This window comes from Psittacula echo, assembly GCF_963264785.1.
Source record: "Psittacula echo genome assembly, chromosome: 4".
Classification (NCBI taxonomy): domain Eukaryota; kingdom Metazoa; phylum Chordata; class Aves; order Psittaciformes; family Psittacidae; genus Psittacula; species Psittacula echo.
In genome coordinates this window covers 18,703,221-18,728,477 of record NC_137738.1, presented here as the reverse complement: position 1 = coordinate 18,728,477, position 25,257 = coordinate 18,703,221, and the positions used below count along the sequence as shown (strand labels likewise).

General features: G+C 36.2%; 1 protein-coding gene across 1 annotated transcript in view; it reads right to left on the bottom strand.

Moving 5' to 3' along the window:
• Window positions 1-25,257, bottom strand: part of KIF6 (kinesin family member 6) — a gene marked incomplete at both ends in the record, with an annotated part of 157,951 nt that overhangs the window by 80,720 nt on the left and 51,974 nt on the right. Inside the window, 5 exons of the mRNA XM_080615857.1 lie at window positions 485-620; window positions 1,558-1,663; window positions 16,093-16,196; window positions 18,094-18,180; window positions 19,471-19,614. Of these exons, the coding sequence (XP_080471983.1) occupies window positions 485-620; window positions 1,558-1,663; window positions 16,093-16,196; window positions 18,094-18,180; window positions 19,471-19,614 (577 nt within the window). The remainder of the gene's footprint in view (window positions 1-484; window positions 621-1,557; window positions 1,664-16,092; window positions 16,197-18,093; window positions 18,181-19,470; window positions 19,615-25,257) is intronic.

Below are 25,257 nucleotides of genomic sequence, written 5' to 3'. Positions count from 1 at the left end.
TTTAAATTTTAAAGTTACATGTAAAAAATACAAGCTTAGTATTTGTTCTAAAGGAAATAGCCCAATAATCCCCAAAACAGCACTTCATTTGGCTAAAAATAACACTTACAGGAAGTTCTATTCTTTGTAAGGTAATAAACTGGTCTTTATATATCAACAGTTTCCTATTCTAAAAAATGGTTTAATTTGCTTCAGGAGAGTGTTTTAGACGTGGCCTGATCCACAGTATTTGGATGTTGGCAGGACCATTCTAAAGCTAAGTGATGCTTGGATGCAGGATTTTGGTTTGAGTCACAACTGAAACAGAAGCAGGTGCAAAGCAGGAATCCTGCTACAGTAAAAGCTGGGAACTGAGTAATTGCTTTAACACAGTGGGATTAATAGAGAAAATTTCCTTCCAGCAGCTAATGTCTGTCTCACACACACAAAAATCATTGCAGCCAGATCAGCTTAAAACCAAATTTTTTTTCCTCGCAAAGGATACTGATTTCATTGTCTCTTTGTTGTAGAAGTTCTTTCATTTTTTTCAGTTCTTCTGCTTCTTTGCTGGTGTCTTTTTCTTCACAGGTGTCTTGTGAGAGCCATTTTCTATCAGAAATCTTTGAATGATTCATTAGCTGCTATTAGAAGAAAAAAAAAAAAAACACACTCCTTTAGCTCCAACTACGTATTTATGCTTCCTTAAGAGTGTCTAGCTGTGCTAGAAAAGGTAAGGCTTTCTAGACTCTTGACAGAAAGAAAGCATGCCACACATTGACTCAAAGTTACATGCACCTTAAGTGCCTACGTTGGAGATATTCAAGGCCCAGCTGGACAAGCTTCTGTGTGATGTATTCTAGGTTACCTTGCTCTTGCAGCGGGGTTGGACTAGATGATCTTTTGAGGTCCCTTCCAACCCTCGGGATTCTGTGATTCTGTATATGCACTTGGGACAAGTTGTATTTGTTTATCTTCACTACAAAAAGTACAATTTACTCTTTCTACATATAAATTCCAGTGTTCTCTGGTATTACAGAACTTTCATTCTCAACACTGTAATTAAAACCTAATTATTTAAAGACAATAAATTAAGATCAGGAATGTGTATGTTATTATATTGGAAAACTATATCCCAAATTACAGAAAAGCTTATCTTCTATTGCTTTTCCTATTAATTTCACATTTTTCCTAGTTTAAATGTATTTTGTTTGCTCAATGATTTAAGAGAACTTACAACAGTGTCAGGATAGTTAGTGTAACAGATTCAGGGATATGATGTTTTTATTCTTAATTTTCTCTTTTTCAATATAGTTTGTCCAAAATAAAGCCTCCATAGTGCTGAGAATACATATGGATACACAAAGAGATCCTTGCTGGGGTTTCCATAAAATGCCACTGAATTTTTCCAACTAAATTTCAAATTTCTATCAGTCCTCTACGCATGTCACAGTTCAATTGTTTTACCCTTCTCCAATGCCTCCCAACTGTATTGTATTACTTTTAACACTTTTCAGCCCTGAATGTCTTCAAGTTATTTTAAGTGTCAGCTGTGCTTCCGTCTAGGTTTAAAAGAAATACCTTCATACGAACAAAGCAATACTTGATCTTGCGCATGTCAGTACCAACATCCAAAGTGCCATCAGGATCATTATCTTTAAGAAATGTTTCAATCAACTCATCCAACCTGAAAAATACAAAGAATTTTTAAGGGAAAAAAACCCCACAAACATGCAGACAACTCTGTGAGATTATGTGTCGAATACAGTCCAAGACTTACCAGAATGACTTACATTGGTAGGCTATTTTCTTTCAAGGTCCATGCAATTTAAATACACTTTTGCTCCTGATACTAAAATCTGGATTTGATACTGTAGGTTCTATAACTCCACATCAGAACCCACTTGTACATGCTAAGGAATACTTCTAGAACTAACAGCATCTAAGAAGTAATCTTTTCCCCATTTATTTTAAAACCTTCTCTTCTTATACCGCCTCATAATTTAAAAGATCTAAAGCCTGCCCTCTCAGAATATAAACATTTAGAGGCTTTGGGCATAGAGTTTTAAAATATATATAATTATTTATGCAAAAGAAAAATCTACTTCCTTTTCTATTACAAGAGTTAGCAGACAGAACAGCTTTCATACATAAAATTATCTGCTCCAACCACCAAGCACAGCAACTTATCTTGGAAATCTATAAATATCTGTATCAAAAAAGACTTACTGCTCTTCTTCTGACTAATGAAATGTAGTTAGCATTTTATTCTCTTGCAATTTGTTCTTATTTAACAAACATCTCATCTTCCATTAGGGAAAACCAATTCTTATTTTGGTAGTTCAGTCTTCATAAGAAAATCCAGCACGGAAAAGCATCCTCTTGCTTTTTCAAAACCAAAATAAAATATTCAGACTGGATAGCTACACAGGCATGATATTACCATGCCTTTGGGCTGGATGTCACAGCTGTGTGGACAGACAGATTTTTTTCTGGCATGCTCTCACTACTTTTCCAGTTCTTGCATTCCAGGATGCATGGCACAGCATCCTCAAGAAAAAGGGCAAAGGATTTCTAAACTAAAACTAGTCCTCAGCCCACTTATTAAAGTACCCTTCCAGAAAATAGTAAGTGCAAGCTCAAACTCCATCAACCGGTTTTAGATTAAAGGCCTCCTGGTTCGTGACAAATTTTATAACCATAATTCTATGATTTTAAATGTTTATTTAGAATATTACCTTCAGAAGATTACATTAGGTTCCTAACCTGAGTGAGCCAAGCTACCTATGGTGCCTGCATCAAGTACCCAACCACCTGAGAAGGGTAGGGGGTCAGGACCATCTCTGTACCTAGTGTTTCTTTTGGACTGGTTGAGCTGCTCAATTAATACACAAGCCTTCTGAATATCACGTAATAGTCATTTATCCTCTTCAGTAACAGGATTGGGAATCTTGTGGCCGTATGATTATCTTAAACAGTTTGCTTTAACCACATAGAGAAATTTCAGGCATTATAATTATCTAAAGTTGACCCTGAAGTAGGTGGTTGGGATATCGCCATGCTTTGTAGGACTTCGATTATTGAGATTCTTCACATAACTATATACTGTAGTAACAATTCCCTGCTGGAGGGCAAAACACAGCAAACAGAAAAAAAGAAAGAAAAAAAAAATAATTATTTTCAAGTGATAAATATCTAAAAATCAGTAGATTTAAGACTGGAATAAAAATTGGAAAACATAACAGAGAATTCTGGTTATTCATCTCCTCCAGAGTTCACCATGGTGAATTGTCAATTCTCAAAGGAGGGGAAAAGATAAGAAAAACAGAGAGCAACTTTCAGTTAGTTTCAGATAAACTTATTTTACCATTTTCATTATTTCAGTCAATGGACAAGAGATATGTTGTCTATACCATACATTATATGTGCAAAATTCACAATTTCTGAATTTATAGAACACTCCCTGAAATCAATGTGAGCTGTACATGTGGAAATCTTAAAGGGGAAGACAGTTAAAGAAAAATATTAGTTACAGAGGAATTAACTGGCATTGACTTGCTTCTCAAGTTAAGAGACTATAAAAATTACTGGGTAAAAGAGACTAAAATTTTACATATTGCTACATGATTTTTTTCTGCATGAAGAATCCACCAGAACAGAGGCCAAGATTAGATAAGAGATTATTCATACTTTCTGCAGACACAGTAAGCACAATGAGCAGGAGAATTAATCCTTTATATGTGGAGGTAGGCATTTGTGTAAGCATTGGGAAAAGAGAGGCATTAATACTACTAATGAGAATGTGATACACTCTCTTTATGTGATATAAATGTGATACAAACACAAGGAAAGTCAGTATTTGTCACTGTCTTAAGCACCTTACTGATTTCAGTATGAGGAAAGAAGTAAAAAACAAAAAGTTTTTTATAACAAGACTGTCTAGAATGAATACATGAAATAATTTATAAAAATGGACCTTGAGTCTTGAAATAGAAAATAGATAGGAGATATTTTAACCGTACCTTGTTTGCCAGAGTTTTACCCATACTCAGATTATGACCAATTTAGGCTATGGGAATCAATCAAAAAAATTACAGTAACTTGCACTATTACTATTACCAGAATAACACCGAGCAAAGTTAAAATATAGAATCATAGAATCATAGAATAGTTAGGGTTTTAAAGGACCTTAAGATCATCTAGTTCCAACCCCCCTGCCATGGGCAGGGACACCCCACACTAAACCATGCCACCCAAGGCCTCATCCAACCTGGCCTTGAACACCACCAGCGATGGAGCATTCACAACCTTCCTGGGCAACCCATTCCAGTGCCTCACCACCCTAACAGTAAAGAATTTCTTCCTTATATCCAACCTAAACTTCACCTGCTTAAGTTTTAACCCGTTACCCCTTGTCCTGTCACTACAGTCCCTGATGAATAGTCCCTCCCCAGCATCCTTGTAGGCCCCCTTCAGATACTGGAAGGCTGCTATGAGGTCTCCACGCAGCCTTCTCTTCTCCAGGCTGAACAGCCCCAACTTTCTCAGCCTGTCTTCATGCGGGAGGTGCTCCAGTCCCCTGATCATCCTCGTGGCCCTCCTCTGGACTTGTTCCAACAGTTCCATGTTGTTTTTATGTTGAGGACACCAGAACTGCACACAATACTCCAAGTGAGGTCTCACGAGAGCAGAGTAGAGGGGCAGGATCACCTCCTTCGACCTGCTGGTCACGCTCCTTTTGATGCAGCCCAGGATACGGTTGGCTTTCTGGGCTGCAAGCGCACACTGAAGCCGGCTCATGTTCATTTTCGCAGTGACCAGCACCCCCAAGTTCTTCTCCGCAGGGCTGCTCTGGATCTCTTCTCTGACCAACCTGTAGCTGTGTCTGGGATTGCTCCAACCCAGGTGTAGGACCTTGCACTTGGCATGGTTAAACTTCATAAGGTTGGCATCAGCCCACCTCACAAGCGTGTCAACTGAACCACACAGCTTGGTGTCATCGGCAAACTTGCTGAGGGCGCACTCAATCCCACTGTCCATGTCACCGACAAAGATGTTGAACAAGACCGGTCCCAACACCGATCCCTGAGGGACACCACTCATTACCGGTCTCCAGCTGGACATTGAGCCATTGACCACAACTCTTTGCATGTGGCCATCCAGCCAGTTCTTTATCTACCGAGTGGTCCACCCATCAAATTGATGTCTCTCCAATTTAGAGACAAGGATGTCATGTGGGACACTGTCAAACGCTTTGCACAAGTCCAGGTAAATATTTCAAGAGAAGAATAAAAAAAAAAAATAAAAAAATACAATTCTTGTAAAATAATGCTCTATTTTTTCAAAATTATTATCATACCAGTCAAGAGTCAGGGTTAAGTTGCTAAGAATAACAAATTAGACAAGCTGCAGCTATAGATTTGAGCTGCTATTTCCTTTCTCTTACATTACTTTTAATGTGTTTGGCATTCTTGAAAAAACGCAACAGCCCAATTCATTTTTATTTTATTCCAAAGGACTACATAGAAGCCAAAAGATATTTGAGCAGTAGAAGACTGAGTCAAGTCTCAAATGGCAGAATGTAAATCAGAAATTATAACCAATTCGGCCTGCTTGCCAACTGTAGCAGAATCTTCAGTGTATTTTTTGATAAATTTGTAAAAATTTCACCGTTAAGAATTACAACAAAAATAGACCAATCTAGTCTAAAAACTATGAACAAGACCAAAAAAAAGAGCAACAATGATAACCCTCATGAATGCCAGCAAAAGAAATCACTGCATCCCTCATATTTTTTTAGGTTTCTGTGTAAAAATTACCAGAACTCTTCTAAAATAAACATAGTCTGACAACACTCTGGATATTCTGGGATTCTTCCAGTATACTGAAGTATTAAACAAAGGTAAAAAATGAACTGACAATATGATACAGATGAAGCTTGATATTTCTCTTCTCAATAAACAGATCTTAGTTAACTGAACCATTATTTTCCAAGTGATTTATAGAATCATAGAACCATAGAATGGTTTGGGTTGGAAAGACCTTAAAGCTCATTTAGTTCCAACCCCCCTGTCACGGGCAGGGACACCCTTCCCTAGACCAGGTTGCTCTAAGCGCCATCCAACATACTCTCAAACACTGCCAGGGATGGTGCAGTCAGAGCTTCTCTGGGCAACCTCTTCCAGTGTCTCACCACCCTCATAGTAAAGAAGTTCTTCTTAATATCTAATCTAAGTCTACCCTCTTTCAGCTTAAAGCCATTCCCCCTTGTCCTGTCACTCACTACATGTTCTTGTCAAAAGTCGTCTCTAGATTTCTTGTAGGCCCCCTTTAAGCGCTGGAAGCTGCTGTAAGGTCTCCCCAGAGCCTTCTCTTCTCCAGGCTGAACAAGCCCAACTCTCTCAGCCCATCTTCATAGGTGAGGTGCTCCAGCCCTCTGACCATTTATACAATAGTTAGATTTGCAGTTTTACAACTGGAGGAAAAGAATGCTAATTCCAATCTGCTTCCAGAGATGTACACAGAATAAAGGAGACTATAAATAGTCATGGGAGAAGGCGAAAAAAAAAAAAAGACTCACTGGAGCAGACACCTGAATAAAGAGATGGTCTCCATACCATTGCTTCACACCAAGAATTCTATTTCACACTGGAGACACCTTAAAAAAATACTCAGCCTCAATCTTCTCACTGCTCAGCTTAGAAAGGAGAATTGCACTCAGCTTGATGGGAAAAAGCAATGATGGAAACTGTTAATTAACTGAAATTCAATGAAATTATGGGCTTAGCTGCAAACACAGAATTGAAAATAGCTGAATTTTCCAGTGGAAATATGCAGCATGTACCTTAATTTTTAAATTTGATACTCATTTAATGTCAGATGGTCAATTTAAACTCTTTAAATTTGAGGTATTTTTGTTACACTGGTCAGTTACATCAGAAAAGGCTACAATGATCTGAAATAGAAGTATCTAACCACAAGATACTTGCACTGAAAGTTCTAAACTAACATAAAAGCAGCTCTAAAAGTGTATTTTATAACTGCTAAAAATCTATTTCTGTGTAGAAACAAGTATTAAACTAATAGTATTTTATTTGTTGTAGTTAATAGCATTAGCAAGCCAACTAATGCATTCTTCATTACTTTCAGCATACTAAGGCTTTCAATAATATTTCCATGCAGAACTTGTGTTAATCAAATTTGGAGCATGGAAAATCATGGGTAATTTCACATGACAGAAAAAAAATAATATTTAAAATCAGATGAAGATGTCTCTTTTAATTTCTGGAGAACCAAAATAGCTCCCTATTTTTTCCTTTTCTCTTGTATGTCGGCTAGGTAAAGGAAGTTATAGACCATTGAATACTTATTATTAATTTTATTACAGTAGATGAAGCTTAAAAAGAGGACTTTCATACACCTCTATTCTTCCTTTTAGAACTGCGAGGTTCTGCCCTAGGAACAGCAGGCCTAATTTATACCAATAAGATCAAGGGTGTGCTGAAGCCTATTGCCAGAACCCTGCTGTATCAGGAAGAATAGTTTTCCCAAAAGAAATTCCTCAAAGGAAGAAGAATATGGAGGTATCAAGCAAAGACCCATTTTCTGCGGAAAACAGCAGTAAACAAAGAATAGAGTTTTCTTTCTCAGTTCTCATCAGAAAAATCCCAAAACAACCAGCAAACATGAGTGAAAAATTTTACAAACACAAAAAATTTTCTAAGTGAATGCCTAGGGAACAGTATCAAGTCATTTATGAGATTAATTTAAAACTAATTTTGATAGTGGTATTTTATATGTTAACCTAGTACAAAAAGAAAGGTATGACAGTGCTGATCCAGGTTAGTTTAAACCATGATACCAGACTTTGCAAACACAAGCTGTGTCAAGCACAAGTCTGTTCTTATGCTGATGCTCGGAAGAAAACTCACCGTAAACCAGTTATAAACAGTTGGTATGGAAAGATGTTAAACTAACAGTGCTCTCTGGTTAGTAACTGCGAATCAGGCCCAAATTCTTGGTCTAGCATTTCTCTCTTTACAGTTTTTGTACAAATAATGTAAACACACCCTGTACTGCAGCTCGCAGCTTTTATATTATCAACTTTATTTCTCTTCTGTTACTTTCTGCCCTTCAGAAATTCTTTTTTAATGAACCCTGATTACCATTTAGACCACACATAAATCAGAAAAGATTTCAATCCACACTACTTTAGATTCCATGCAATTTTTCTGATAGCCCAGCTCCAGAATGATTAGATGAGTATTGTGCTACTTCAGCTTCACCCATCTATTAAATAACAGACTTCCATATTTAGAAAAAGAAAATCCACTTCTGAATCAGTTATATGTTTGCATGAACCAGGATGCAAATTACACAGCTGAAATGCATCAGAAAAGCACTCCTCTCCAACTGAGAGTATGTTTTTAAAGTTTAGAGCTCTCAATAGCATGCAGGACGCATGGTCTCAAAACACAGATTTGGAAGGACTCATTTTGACCTTGCTTTCTGTGTCATGATTCATTTATAGGAGAGCTTGCCTTTTAACTGATCACTGTTTTTTTTGCCCTGATCACTGGCACTTTGAATTATGTACGGAAATTAAGTTCACTTAAAGAACAATGAATTTGGTGTGTTAGATGTGAACTTTGACAAGCAAAATGGAAATCCAAGTTTATGAAAAATAGTAAGCTGCAAACAAAGAAGTTACTGAAACACTTGCAGTAATCAGAGAGGTTGCTTCAATTAAAGAAGCTTGTTTACCTAGACTTCTGCAATAGCTTTTCTATTGGTAGCACACTTCATACCAATTTCTTTATATGTTAATTTTGAAAATTATCTTTAAGTGTTTTTATTATGTCTATTTTACTAAAAAAAAAGTAACTCCGTATCTCCACATATTTTATGAATCTAGCTAAAAAACATGATACGAAGCAGAATTGTCTTTATATTTAATAAGAGCCATTCACGTAAGTTAGCTTCAAGTGTGCATCAGTATGGGAAGACCATGGAGATTTTAAGCAGAAAATTTTGTCAATAATGATGTGGAGGACAGAAGGAAAAATGGAAGGTATTTCCAGGCATTATTTTCATGTTTTCAGGCCATACTAATGACATGAAAAAGAAGATAAATTACACAGAACACATCTGAACTTGCCCTGAGAAGAGCTGTAATACATTACTGATGGGTAGTGAACATGAAAGCAATTGCCTAACATATAATTGACATATGCAGAAGATAATGCTATATTCTGTATTCCAGAAATACCTGCTTAACCTCTAATTTAACTAGAGTGGGTTAACTCCTAGATGAAACAATAATGATTAAGGTAACTAAATAGTGGAACCGGTTACCTAAGCCTTCACACAATTCCCTTAGTAGATAAGAAGTAAGAGCACTAAAATATTTGAAAAAAAAAAAAATTGAAAATAGGACTTCTAATTTTGTAAAGCAATCAAACAAACAGTAACATACTTAAAGATAATTACCATTAAACACTTGCACTGCACAGTAAAGAAGCATACAACTCCTACCATAGACATAAAACCCCCCTTTTGTTAAGCATATGGGCAAAGCCATTTCTGCTCTTCCTTATTTGAGGAGATTCTTCGGAATTAGATGGCTACAATGTGGCAAACAGATGTAAAGATTTTCTACACAGTTGAAAATCATTCAGCCCAATGATGAAACGCACACAGATTTAAATCTTTGTGCAAGTAAGTCAAGGGGAGATTTGGCATAGACTATAAAGAGATCAAGACTGGATTATACTGGAGAAAAAATGCCTGCACTAACACTCCATATACAATTTTTTTTTTTTTTTTTTTAAAGAAATATGTCAAGTAGCTTGCTGAGTAGATAATTTCCTTTTTCAATGGCACTTTATAATAGCAGACCAAAAGTACATACATAACAAAATGCTGCTTACTGCCAGCTAATATTTGTGGCCATAAGAGTAGTCAGATTCAAATCACTGGAGTGTATATATAAAATTAGCAAAAGAACACAAAGCTTCAGTTTATCAAAATTTAAAAAATATTAGTATCTCTAAGTAAAAGATAGTACTTAAAATAAAAACAAAGGTTGGACAAGCATAACATGTACTTAAGGAAGTCGAAAGGGCTCATATGGATGAACACAGAGACATTTCTAAAATATAGAAGACAGCAGTTCAGAAAAAATTGCATAAAGTGCCATTTATAGGTTATTAATTAGACGTAAAAGTTCAGAAGAAAGTGATTTTCGAAAAGTATTTGAAGTGCCAAAATTTGCAAGCAGGTATTTAGCAGCACTTTCAGATGCAACTCAGCTGACCAAGCATTCAACAAATTTCAGTGAGATTCAAAAAGCTGCTTTTGAACATATGTATTTGGAAATTGGCTCAAAGATTTTCAAGATTTTTTCAAATATCTAAATAATAAAATTTACCTATGCTATCTTTTCCCCATATACCTCACTAATATCAGTTATCCTATATTTCATTACCTTTCTTGAAACCACACAATATTAGATGACTTCTGAATATTAGAAAACAGGACATACTACATACTGTCCCACTCTTCCCAATTAACCAAACTTGCTAATCTTGGAAAATAATTATAAATTATCTCTCAACAGTTTTGATGTAAAATTTGATCAGTTTAAATAAGATCTTTTTTTTTCCAGTGGTCTTGAAACAAAATAGTAGGATCACAGAAAAGTATTTACATTTATTCTAAGCATCCAGCTTACATACCTGTATTAGGAATTTAACTTTCTGTGCTGCCACGGAAAGTTTTATAGCATGTAAGAGAAAAAAACGCCCTCTAGAGAAATACATTGATTTAATAGCATTCTAAACCAGGCATCTAAGCTAGAAGCTAATGTGAGACATTTTAAGACTATAACTAAGGTAGCTTCTTTTCTCTTGGATTTTGCCTACACAGCTCATATCAGCCAGTCTGCTAACTTCTGCACAAATCCACTGTCTGCAGAGCTGTGTTGACATAAGACAAGGTAATATGCTTCTATTTCTTCCACCTTGCAACTGAAATTGAACACTGACATCAGTAAATAAGAACATTTGCTCAGCTTTGTAAATGAAACCATTTGTTCAACAGCTTAAGCATGAGTAACTGTTAAAGCTCTATATTGTACAACAGTGCAATATTGTTAATAACATGATAGCATACAGATGTCACAATGTTGAAACAGAAAAATGAAAGACAGAAAGAAGTAATGAGATATCCAGGACTTGAGTGAGATGAACAATATATGACTGTTGAAGTAAAAAATAGAAGCGTCTGTAATAACATATGTATCTGAAAGAAATAAGGTAAAGTTATTAATAAATTGAAGTGCTAAGCCAGTACTTCCAGTCTTGTTCCTAGAGAATTCCAACTGGCAAAAGCTCTGGAAGCGTGGGTGCTCTGGAACACAGGACCATGATTTGAAATCCTGACTTTCTGGGCACACATTGTAAATTGCTAGTGAGATCATTTATAACAACAACAAAAAAAATTGTTAAAAAAATCCCAAATGATTCAAACAAAAAGGACTCGCCCTTTTACTTTTGGCATGCTTCTCAACCCCCACCCCCCCCAAACCCCCAATAAATCATTAAAAGGCCATTCAATTCTTTTCTAAACCATAATACAGAAGCAAGCAAGATACAATTTCCTTTTATTTGCAATGTACGATGTTATTTTCTATATATTTTAAAAAATAGTCCAAAGTGTTCCTTTATCTTTTTTTTCTCCCCTAAACAAGAAGCTAATTCTCAAACTCAAATAAATATTTAGAGATCAGCCCTTCATAGCTGAGGAAGTAGATGGCAAGGTCCAAAGCAAGCCATTCAGATTTTGGAAGCATTTTATGAACTCCATTCTGAACTACTTATGTAGTCTAGCTGAACTTTTTATGCTGTGCTTTTTAAATAAACAAAATGAGAACAGCAGAATTCATGTATAACATTTATGAAAATAAAATAATAAAATAAAAAATATGACATTACCATTTAATACAGAATTCTGAAGTAAGAATTCCAGACATCTGCAGCATTATTCACAGGACTGAAAAACTGCATTGTATTATAACTTAGCATTCAGCATAAAAGTCAAGAGCTTATTTTCCATTTTGTTTTAAACTTGGTGAATGACAATGTGACATTGTAGTGGTTATGAGGAAAGCCTATTTGACAGGGTTTTTTTTCGCCTTTCATTATATGAATAACAATAATGGAAAAAAAAAAAAAAATCCCTGAACATACTTGTTTAAGTGAGGGGAAAAAACCCAACAAACCAAACCAAAGATAAAATGATGAAGAATGAACCAGAGCTTATTAACATACTAACTTCCAACATCTAGCAATTCGAACTGGAGAAAGCAGACCTCTGAAAGTAAACAAGTGGAATGAAGCCCATTACTGTAGGAAATGTTTGGCATTTCTTGACTTACTACATCAAGAAACAGACAAAATATAGTTTTAACATAATATTAATACTTATTTCCAGGGCAATCACTAACACTTATTGTCTGCAACATATGTAGAGAGAAAAACCCCCTATGTATTACTAAAACCATTTTATTAGACTAAAAATATTATCGGATCTACACATGTACCACTGGATCCAGTTTCATTTTGGCACCCACCTTCTACTGAAAATTGCCTGACAGAAAGCCTTATGCTGAGACAACAAAATAAATATGTACTTGGTGCCTGCAGTTTTTATTAACATATTTTGTACCTTTCATCATCTGTGTTCCAAACCAAAGAATAAATAAAAAATTTGGCACAAAATACTTTCAAGCAGATTAATATTGGCATGGCCTCCCTTGAAATGTGTATAATGAATCAGAAGAAGAATTAACACACATCCATTTTTTTAATGAGACTATATTCAGTAACACTTCTTATTAATTACTTTGTAATAAAATGAATCAGATTAAGACTTTTGTTAAAATTAAACGATTTTTAAAAGAACTATGTAAACTTGGATTATTTATATATATATACAATATATATACTCACATACATATACATGTCAAGATACAGTTTGTTTAAGTTTAAACAGAAGATATCCTAACTAAGCAGAAATGCCTAAACAGTATTTGAAGTCCATACTGACCCTAATTATAATTTCCTCTCTGGCATATTAAAAAAGCATCAATCACAGAAAAAAAAAAATAATTTCTTCTGTTTGGAATTCCCTACACCACCACTCCCTTAAAACCACTCCAAATAAAGTGCAACACAGTATGCTGCATTATCACCTATAGCATGTTTCTTTTCCTCTTCTGTCTGTCATAACAATCTGATCCATATGTCTCCTGATAAGTAATATTATTTAGGTTTCATTAGAGATGTGAAATTAGATGTGAACAACAACATAGATATCTTCCAGTAACAGTAAAACGCGATTTTATCAGCCTTCATCCAGGTCAATACATCTATTTGGACTACTTACTTCTGTATTTATTCTTTAATTTGAACAAACTCCAGATAATGAGTAGCTCCAAACTCAGATGGCCAGTCTCAATAAACAGAACTGTCATAAAGATTTACTGTGTTATGCATTGATAGCTCTAACTGGAGACAGAACACTGGGATACTATCTGTTGATTTTCATGCATGCTCAGGGTATTTATGAACAGGAGACTCAGGCAGATGTAAGCCATCATGGTCACAAATATTTTGCCCTATGAAAGCTAGCTCAAAATGCATACATGTTCAAAACCTCAGAAAGATATTTTCATTGAAGTAGTGGATTTTTATACTATCATTTCATGACATTTGGGTATTTAGCTCACATCAGTTGTTTACCTGTGAACACTCTGCTTAACTGTTAAAAAAAAGGTTGACTTATCTCTCAAGATTCCATTCAACTGCAGCACATAGATTAATAAACCCGTCTGACTCATGTGTATGACAGTTATTCGCTAGCAGTACCTTCTGCTCTCAGCTTGAAACTGTTTCTCATAAAAACTGTATATCCAATTATTTTTTCCATTTTAAGTCTATATTAAAAATCGTTATCTTTGAACAAGGTCACTATATGGCATTTATGACTGATGAAGTTAATTGTTTGATGTCCTTTTTTATTATTGGTTCTCAAGAAAAGTACCGTAACTCAGTCAGCAGTACTTAAACTTTATTCCATATTTTAATTGCACAGTGTATGTACCAAGAAAGAACTTGTTTCTGAAACAGAGAACACACATGCCATGTAAGCCTAAGTAAAGATAAATTATAAACTTAAAAAAACTTAAAATTTTGTGTTGTCCTAATTTAGCTGAGGTACTTGAAAGTTATTTCTCCTTCTGTGTCTTCTTACAGGCAGAAACTCATAAAAGTGTCTTACCTGATAATTTCTGAAGAAATGGGATGCAAAATTACTTGCTATGATCTCAGAGGAAACCTTTTCAGATAATGTAATGCACTATATCCTGTGCTATATATATAAAAAGGAAAACCAACTGACACACTTTTTAGTTACATATTTCTGGAACAAGGCCTCCCAGGTGTATGCTATAGTGCAACTCCATGTAGAGGATACATTCCTAGTTTTTCTTTGCATATTCATATTTAGCACTTTCAACTGTGGACCCATTTGCATTTGTAAGACTGCCATTTTCATGGCAAATAGAAATCTTAGAAAGTAAGATTCATGAGTGTGACCTAAATAACCCAAATTATTTCTAAACCCCCAGTTTACATATAAAAACTAAAAAATAAACAAGACTACAGTGGAAGATTCGTGTGACAAATTTTTATACTAATGTTTGGGAAGTGCATCTTTAAATGACTATATATATATATTAATTATATCTGAATAGTCATTGAGAGTAATTCCTCTTCTTACAGACTAGTTCTGTCAGGGTAAAAAGAAACTATCTAATATGGGCATTTAATTTTACATGTAAAATAAATAAATACATGAATAAATAAAAAGAAAGATTCCTCTCTGTTCTTGTTATTTCTATAATTTTCTTTCTATGGCTTGATTTTGTCACATGGAGTGCTACCCAGTTATGTTCTTGGTACAGAATGATAAATAAATATTAAGCCAGGACGAACTGAGGTGACATTTCTGGTTAGAAGATTATACTGGTAACTGTCTATGCTGAAAATGACCCAGATTTACAATGTAAACAAAATATATACATAATGCTATCTAGTTCCCCATCCTTGATAGAGATGTCTTTAGTTTCTGAATTAAATAAAACAATCAAAAGCAAGAATTAATTACAACAATCCACATGAGAAACTCAAGTTTCAAGGTTGAAGCTTGTCCTCACATCTCCAGAATCTGCTGGACGTCAGGGGAAATGATTAGCATTTTTAGCTTTCTTCTGGATCAGTTCGAAGAGAAATCATATTAAGGTAAAATCTCTCAGAGCTTCAACTTAGTTACCATTAATCTACTAACCAAAGTTTCTAGACAGTTTCTACTTTCTTTATACAGATGAGGCAGAGATATTAAATAGGTTCATCCTACAGAATCAATTAAATTTTCAGAACTGGGTATTGAATTTGTTATTGTGAACATTTAGGCCTAAATAAACACTTCTAGATTATACAGAAAGTTCTTACCTATTTTATCGATCTGTTACAAAAAGCTGTAAGATATTACAATAATTATGTGAATTAATCATGTGTTTTCAATAGCATGCTCAGTAAAAAACCCCTAATATTTGGCTTTTAAGACATTGATTAATTGTGTATCAGAAAGGCAAGATTTCTCTTGGCCTACATCAAACTAACAGTGCAGCAGGATCCTTCTCAGCAAAAAGAATATTTCTCGAATTTTACTCTGATTGTCTATCTGCTTCTGTGAGAGACTGTTTTTTCATTCTGCACTATTATACAACACTTCTTTTTGCCTGGCACCTGACAGGCATTCCCATCCTTTGCGTTTACTCCACTTCCTCAAAGCTGAGGCTGCAAAAACACAGCCAGCAGCCTCATATAGCTTTTCATAGAAAACTGCCATCCTAACCTGGCACCTAACTTCACGTTATTATTCTCACTCAGAGAAGTTTAAAACTCTGAGATGAATTTAAATATTTATGCTACCAAAGAAACTGATTCAAAATATCACCACAAAAGAAGAATTGAAAACAATGTAAGCCATTACCGAAGTAGCTCTTCTTGTGAAAGCTCTGATGTTCTTTGTTTGCCAGTAACCAGTGCAAGCTCATCCTTCAGCTCCTGGATCTCCTTTTTCAGTTGGACAATAATCTACAAACAGCAAGGCAGAAACCAAGCATCACCAACAGATTAATAGCTAGTTTATGATTTTCACATTAGAAGGCTGAGTGAAAGAAATATTATATTTTGAATTTCTCTTTTTCTAAACATCTCTTTTTTAAAAATAGTCCAAATGTCTTAAATATGCAAAGCTCTTTTTTTTCCTTTTCCATTTATAGAAACAAAATAAGTCTTCCAAACTCTGTAAATTCTATGTGTTAGAAGACATGGCTGTACAGGAGTTCAAATCGTCAGCTTCCCAAGGCCAAATTCTACAAAGCAGGGACAATATGCAAACCCCTAAGTCTAAAACATAAATGAGCAAGCTCATGAATACTTTGTAATTGAACTTTTTATTAATGCATCACCTTATAATGGCTCAAATATATCAAGAATCCAATGGTATTTTTAGATGGTTATGAATACACTGATTCAATGTGCAAACTAAGTTTTCAAGAGAAGAAAGTTTTCAAGGAAAAATTAATTATTCTTGATTGCATGCACTTTCTAGAAACAAGACTCTTGAAACAGATGACACATTTGCACTGGATGTTAAAATTCCTTCAAACATATGTATTTCTTTTAATCATTAAATTTAACCATGATTTCCTAACTTTAAATGAGTATTTTTACTTCAAAATTCAAAATAATCTAAACATACATATGATTATTTCTTTTAACTCTAAACTTACTGGGTATACATTTACTAGTATAAATATGAAAAGCAAACTTACAATATTTTAAATAAGAATCTATTAAGGTTAATTATTTGTTATTTATTATTTGTTAATTATTATTATTTGTTAATTACAGATGTTGCAAGAGTGCTTCAAGAATATTGCAGGTCAAACATTTTAACCTGATTTTAGGTTGCCTCACTCTGGTGGCACACTCTGATGTAGTCTGTGCCAGTTACTGAGTCAATAAAACAAAATTTGGGGTTGGAGTATAAAACGGAAAAAGCTGAGCTGACAGCACCATCCCTGTTCAATGCTGAAATTGTGAGGATGGTTAACCTTAGTGAGACAACAACATAAGTACAATTTTCAGTATATGGATAAAAGACCAATTTTCAAGTATTATTAAAACAAACAAAAAAATCAACAGAAGCACAATATTGAATGCCAAAGGAAATTAGAATTAATGCAAGTTCAGCGATTTGGTTTTCATTTTAAAACAAATGCTTTGATCATAAGCTGAGTTGCTTATAAAGTACATTGGGTACAAGATCATCTTCTTAGTAAGATACACAGCCAGGAAGTTTCCATTATGAAGAATACAATTTACACAAGTCAGATATGTCAAGAGGTATTATGCACTCCCTTTATAAAGCATTCATTCAACTTACATATGACAAATACTGGAAATAAATGGCATTTGATTTAATGAAAAAAACCGTAGTCAAGCTTTTCACTGAATAACCAAGTTGCACCCTGGACATATACTTTAGGTGGTTAAGATGGGCAACAAATTCCTCAATGAGCACAGAGCCATATAAAGTCTAAGTACCTGTGTTCCCCTGCCTTTTCCACAAGAGGGGATGGTTTTCTAACTCTCACGAGTCCACTTTTGCTTCACTTGCTAAATGATCCTGCAGAGCTAGACATACCAAACTCATGGAGTATAGCTCCACAGGATGTGGTAAACGTAGTAATGTAGGAGCCTGCATGCGTTTCAGCCTCAGTCAAAGGCTTCTATGGCCATGGAAGAAAGTTTGTGGATAGCCCACATATGAAATGAAAAAAAAAAAAACAAACCAAAAAAATGGGAGAGGCAGAAATTAACTGGTTCCTTGGACCAGTCTCAAGGAAGGATTGGCACTGTTCCTTAGTGTTTTAATACACAAACTATTGCAATCCCATTCCCTCTGCCCCAAGACAACTCTCACCAATCTGGGGTCAATTTCTTCATTAAGAACTGCTTCATTCTTGATCAGAGCAACTCGCTGTGCAAATCTGCAGGTTGATATAGATTCCTGGAGGAAAAACAAACAATGAGAAGGAAAAAAAAAGAAAATCACCTACCTTTGCACCCTGAGGTAAGTAGAACAGACTGATAACGAAGTCATCAAACTACATTTCTGGGTTTTGTATATTTTACTGAAATAATCTATTATTTCATGTTCCAAACCAAGGATATTCAAGTGAAATTAGTGTAGCATATTAATGACAGTGACATATAAAACTGCCAAATCCTAGTATATTTCTTATTGACCCAGTCAATCCCCTGATCAACTGTTTTACAAGTGAGCCTCCAGCTGGCACTAATGGGTAAGAAAGCTTCAGAAGGTAAAAAATTTTGAATTATGGGAAAAAGAGAAAATTAACTTCTTTTTTTTTTTTTTTTTTTTTTTTTTTTGGTGAAAATGAGACTAGGGAGGTGTATGGAAAAGTCAAAGAAGCTGGGAAAAAGAGATGAGTCTTATTGAGCCTGCTGCCAGCCAGCACCCAGACCTCTTTCTGCAGGGCTGCTCTCTAGCCACTCCTTTCACAATTTGTATTTGTGTTCCAATCCATCTAGACTCCTCTTGCAAGGCCTCCTGTCCTTCAAGGCAGTCAACAGCATCTTCCAGTTTGGTATCATCAGAAAATTTGCTAATGGTGCCCTCAACTCCTGCATGCAGATCATTCATAAATATATTGAATGGAACGGGGCCTAGAATGGAACCCTGCAGAACACAGCTTGTCACCAGCCAGATTTGGCCCCATTCACTACAGCACTTTGATAAATGCTACAGCTCTTTTGGTAAACAAAGAGAAGAAAGCATCACTATATATACTTTCAGCACAGGAAATTAGTGAAGGGAGATAAAAGAATTAGAAATATTTAAAAAAATCTCGAATCACCCCATCCAATTCCCTTTCCCCCATCAACAAACTCTCCAGTTTTCTGTCATACTCAGTGAAATCATGACTCCAAAGAAGTAAACAGTTATAGATATTACCATTATGTCCTCAAAGATTTATTCATCAGGAAAACAGTAAATAAAAAAAAAAGCTCATTACTAAGTGCAATTTGTTTCCCAACTGTTGCTTGAGATTACTTAGAGAAAAGCACATTTCTTAAAGGGTTAAAGGGTTTGTCTACATCTTATTGAAATTTCCACTGATAAAATTATCTCCTGGAAACAAATTCAAAATATTTTTATGTAAGGATAAAAATGAAAGCATAGACACTTGAATTACAAACTGTAATAAAAGCCAGAAGAGCAGGATCTTTAGAGAAGTGAAAGCTTTTTTGTTGAAAATAGATAGAAATAACATACATCTATGTTTCGTTTGTCTATAGAGAGCGTTGCTATCATGGTAGTCATGCAGTTTCCTCCCAGGCTGTCTCTTAGCACTGAGGTCATCATAGAGTTTCGATAAGGAATGTGGGACCGGTTTTTCTCTGCAAGGGCAATTATCACCTGAAATAGTAATAAAAAAATGGAAAAAACATTTACATTTACATGTCTATTAATGATTGATACATAAAAAGAACAAAAAAATGTGCTCAGGAACCCAAACTTCTGATACAACAGAACTATGCTTATACACCCAGTTAGCTGCCAACTGATTTTGTGGAAATAATTTCAACTTAAATTTCAGAGTGCTTATATGTCTTCGTAGGATCTGGACCTGAAAGACCAAATAAATATAATTTTATCATACCCTACAGCCTCTCAGCAACATAGAAACTGAACACCATAAACCAAAATCCACAGACTTTCCTAAGACACAGGAACTTACTGAAAATATTCCTCATATTTTTCTGTCATAATAATAAAGAAAGAATAGTATTCAAGTAAAAATTTCCTTAATATTTGCTAAAGCATGCTTTTAATGTTACACATCCTTAAAGCATACGGTTCTTAGAGGGGTCAATATATTTATTTCTGAGAAAGTGTCTTGAAAAATAAAACACAAATAAAAGAGTTCATGATTGCAATGTACTGCTGGAAAGAAATAATTCAGTTTAGTATACACATGCCTTTGCCAAAAAGGAAATGGTACACCGACTATTCTCAGTTTCCTTCTCAGCTGTTTACTTTACGTGACCTAATTATTATTAAATAAAAAGCTAGATTATCCCATGATCTGTTGTGACACAAATATTTGAACTGTATCTGGTCAAGAACTGTACCAAAAAACTGTAGCTATAGGACTTGTGCAAGCTATCCAAAATGATTAGAAATTGTTCTTTTATAAATGTTACACACCAGCATACATTTTGTTTATGCTGCACTTAAAAAACATTCTTTTAGAAAATTTGGTATCATTTTTTTCATTGGCGCTATTTTTTCTTAATGGTCTTCAAAAGTTAAAACGTCTTATTTCTATAAATCTTACACTGGCAGCTCTAAGAAGGTCAAATACATAATATGAAAATAACTATCTTTTAAAGGAATCTAGAAACCCATTCTTCTACCAAGATTTTCAACTCTTATTTATTACAACTTGCTTGATGTAAATATATCACCATTAGTTTATAATATTGCATAGGAATCTCAAAGTCTAGCGTGTACGTTAATAAACATGTTCTCAGTCTCTGCCACACAGAGACTACTATCTGAATAGATATGAAGAGAAAAGAGCCAGAGGGAAAATATGTTGTTTCCATTAAAAATGGGAGCTGCGTTACAGAGTTCATTTTTCTGAAGTTCATGCTGGAAGCCTGTAGCCTAGGAAGAAATCTGAACCCTCCCACACTGGCACCAAAGTGGCCAGCTCTCATAATGCAGAAGCCACTGAACTGTCATATGAGAGACAATGCAACTCACAAGATGATGTGTTTAATAAAACCTCACCTAAATCACTAAATCAACCTTTACAACCCAGTCAAGGAACTTGTAATAGAAAAAGGAGAGTTCTGAAAGAGCGGGATTTTGGAGTGCATGCCTTTGTAGGTACAGAGCTATCAGGTACCTCTATATATATGATATGCATATATGATAGATGTATATATGATATATACAAGATATAAATGCAGTTGATAGCTCCGTATACAAGCTTTTTTAACACATTATGGATATTTAACAAGTAGACCAAGTGTGATAATACAAAACTGTGTTCTCATTGTCATCTTGACAGAAATAATTTTACATGACTACTTCATTATGCAAGGTGTTTAGAAATGGCATAACTCAAAGCTAAAACACCAGCAGACAACTAACTACTACAGCAGGTAAATAAGCTGATTTTGAGGAATCCTTGTACTTTAATGTTGGTTACTGCAAGGTCAGTAACTAATGGCCCAAATCCCACTGAACAAAAAAGATTTTTTGACTGTCTTCAGTAGACTTCTATTCAGTATTAGGAAACTGTTTTTATTAACACACAATCCCTGCCAGTTGTACTTCACGAGTACAAATGGAATATAGACTTTTTTATGTGAGATAAAAATTAGAAGAAAGGGAAGGGTATGAAAAAAATTTAGAGTAATAGTAAATGACTGACTGCCACCTGCTGTGCCTTAAGCTGCTTCTTTTGGCAGATGAAATATCTCTGATTGTAGATTAAATGAAACCTAAGGGATTTGGTTTTGTTAATAGAAAAAGACAACACAAAAATGAAAAAGTTTCTTCACAGTAAGTGGAACAATCAGTTCTATTTCTTAACTGTAATTTTAAAGAATTTTGACATACAGACACTCACAAAATTTTATGTTTTTATAAATTTTGTCAAGTGAAAATTTGTGTAAGCCACATTTATCCTAGAGTATAAATTAAAAGGGACAAACCTAAATTTTAGTTTTGAGCACTTTTTCTTCTCCTTCCCATTCCCTTATTTCTCCCACAAAATGACAGGCTCACAAACCTGCTAATGTTGTATATAGAAATTTTTAAAGAAGCCTTAAGAAACGATACTGTATTCTCCATCAAAATCAGAAAAATAATTACTTTCTGGCAACAGGAACAGTGTTTACTGTACTGTGAAAAAAACATTATGTTTTCTGTCTTAGAAGGTGCAATGTCTGAAATCCACACTTGAAACTCTTCAGCGATTGCAACTTAATATCACAGCATCCACGAAAGAGATTTCATTGATTGCCAAGTGTTTCTTACCCTTGGTGTTTTACTGCATTAGAATACAAAAGATCACAAGAGATCAGGAAGACATAAATGTAACGTGCACTAAGCTTTTATAAATCGGCATAAATGTCTTTTAGCAATGCCACAAATACTAAGCCAAAAAGAAATACCTCAAAAGAAGGAATGCTATGGTATACAAACCATGCCTATCAGGATGGTGTAAAGAAGAGATGAGTACTAGAAAAGAAGGCGAGTGTGAACAGCCTTCACCATCACACTTGTCGCATTCATAAAAAATTATGAGGATCCTAAGATGCAACATACATTTCCAGTCATGAAGAGAAAATTATATCAGATCAGTGAAGGAAAAATAAATAAACCTCAATAATGATGATGATAATAATAGTAACAACAAAACCAAAATAATAATAGCAGCAGCAACAGCAATAGTAATTACAATAATAATTATTATTATTATTGTTTATAATAATGATAATTTATTGATCAAATCTTTCTACTGGAATACGTCATCTTCAAAGTTTCCATTCACCAAGGTTACCTTAATTTATTCTTTGTTTCTTTAAAAAAAAAATAAAATTAGTCATATTACTTGGGATTAACCTACTTTCTCAATATTTGCCTTTTCCAAAGAGTAAAAATAAAAAACAACAGTGAAAGGAAGATTATAGGAATTTTAGTATGCCTTAAATCAACATGCTAAATCTTTCTCAGTAACAAGAGCTGAATGATAAAAATTTGTGGAAATTTATTATTATTACTGCAGTTGCATCTGAGAGCCCTATTGGTACAAAACCAATTGTGGTAGTCCATAAATACACTAACAGAGGTAACTCCTATCCGAAAGATTGAAGATTTACATTGGTAGAGCAATAAAACAACACTAGAGAGAAGAGCCTAATATTTTACAATATTACAATGCTTGAGGGAAAAAAAAACTAAACCCCAGTCACTTTAGTTCAATGATGCATACATTCTGACTGCTGACCAATATGGTCGCCTCCAGAAAGAGAGCTTGCAGTAAGGAGACTGTAGCAACTCAGAGACCCTGTCCCAAACTGTGGCTGTTCAGGTCTCTGGCTGCAGGGAGTGCCAGAGCCTGCTGCTGCCGAGGGAGGGAGGCCAGCATTCCACCTGCGTGAGGTGTGAGCAGGTAGAAGATCTGCTTAGATTGGTGGCAGAACTTAAGGAGGAGGTCGAGACGCTGAGGACCATCAGGGAGTGTGAAAGGGAGATCGACTGGTGGAGTAACTCCCTAGCATGTCAGCAGGAACGGTTCCAGGGAGATACCCACCACAAGGGGATGGACCCCCTGTCCTCTCAGACAGAGGGGGATGACCCGAGACAGCCCCTGCTCTGTAGCTGTCGCGCAGAGGTAAGGGACCAAAATGACGATGAGGGCTGGAAGCGAGTTCCAGTTCGGAACCGTGGGCAACCTTCCTCCCTTCCTGCCCTGCTTCCCCAGGTGCCCCTCAGTAATAGATTTGAGGCCCTGGATCTTGATGGAGAGGTAAGTGAGGATGTGGTGCAAGGCCAGACTACAAGGTCACATAGGAAAAGGCGGTCGACTTCGCACCTCAAGACTGCCTCTGACAAGAAAGAAAGAAAAATCGTTGTCGTAGGCGATTCCCTTCTGAGAGGAACAGAGGGCCCGATACGCAGAGTTGACCCTCATCATAGGGAAGTGTGTAGTCTGCCTGGAGCCCAGATCAGGGATATCACCAAGGCGCCTGGTATCGCCAATCTTGAATTGCTAGAATTCTTCTGGTAGCGCCTGGGATATCACCCAGACTGGTGCACCCGACAGACTACTACCCGCTGCTGGTCTTCCAGACAGGTGGGGGGGAAGCTGCTTCCCACAGTCTGAGGGGGATGAAGAAAGACTACAGGGACTTGGGGCGGATGGTGAAAGAGTCTGGGGCTCAAGTGATCTTCTCCTCAGTTCTTCCATCTTCCGGTGATGATGTGGGACTGAATGGGAAAATTCAGTCCGTAAACAACTGGCTACGAGACTGGTGCTTTAGGCAGGGCTTTGGGTTCTTTGATAATGGCTCGTTTTATAAGGCTCCAGACCGGATAATGGCACGTGGGAAAGGTTTATCTCACAGAGGCAAAAGGATGCTGGGGCACGAATTAGCAGGGCTCATTTGGAGAGCTTTAAACTAGATTGGAAGGGGGATGGGGTTGTAACTGGGCTTGCCCCAGTGGGGCAGCACTCTAGAACTGATGAAGACTGGGAGGCCTCCTATAATCCTAGGGTGAAATCGGCGAGCTCAGCTCCCTCCTTGAAATGCCTGTACACCAATGCACGCAGCATGGGAAATAAGCAGGAGGAGTTAGAGACCTGTGTTAAGTCAGGAGATTATGATCTGGTGGCAATTACAGAGACGTGGTGGGACAGCTCGCATGACTGGAATATACTCATGGAGGGCTATGTCCTTTTCAGGAAAGACAGGCCAGCCAGGCGGGGTGGTGGGGTTGCTCTTTATGTGCGAGAGCAGCTGCAATGTACTGAGTTCTGTCCAGGGACAGGGGACGAGCGAGTTGAGAGTCTGTGGGTGAGAATTAAGGGGCAGGCTGGCAGGGGCGGTACTGTTGTGGGTGTCTGTTACAGGCCACCAGATCAGGGTGAGGAAGTGGACGAGGCCTTCTACAGGCAGCTGAGAGCGGCCTCACAGTCACAGGACGTGGTCGTCGTGGGGGATTTTAACTTCCCTGATGTTTGCTGGAAGGACTACTCAGCAACCCAGCCACAGTCCAGGAGGTTCCTCCAGTGTATGGAGGATAACTTCCTCATGCAAATGGTGGATGAGCCAACCAGGAGAGGAGCGCTGCTGGATCTCATCCTCACTAACAAAGAGGGTCTGGTCGAAGCAGTAAAGGTTGAGGGCTGCCTTGGTTGCAGCGACCATGAGATGGTGGGATTCAGGATCTTGTGTGGTAGGACCAGTACAATAGCAAGCAGAATTGCAACCCTGGACTTTAGCAGGGCAAACTTTGGCCTTTTCAAGCAATTGCTAG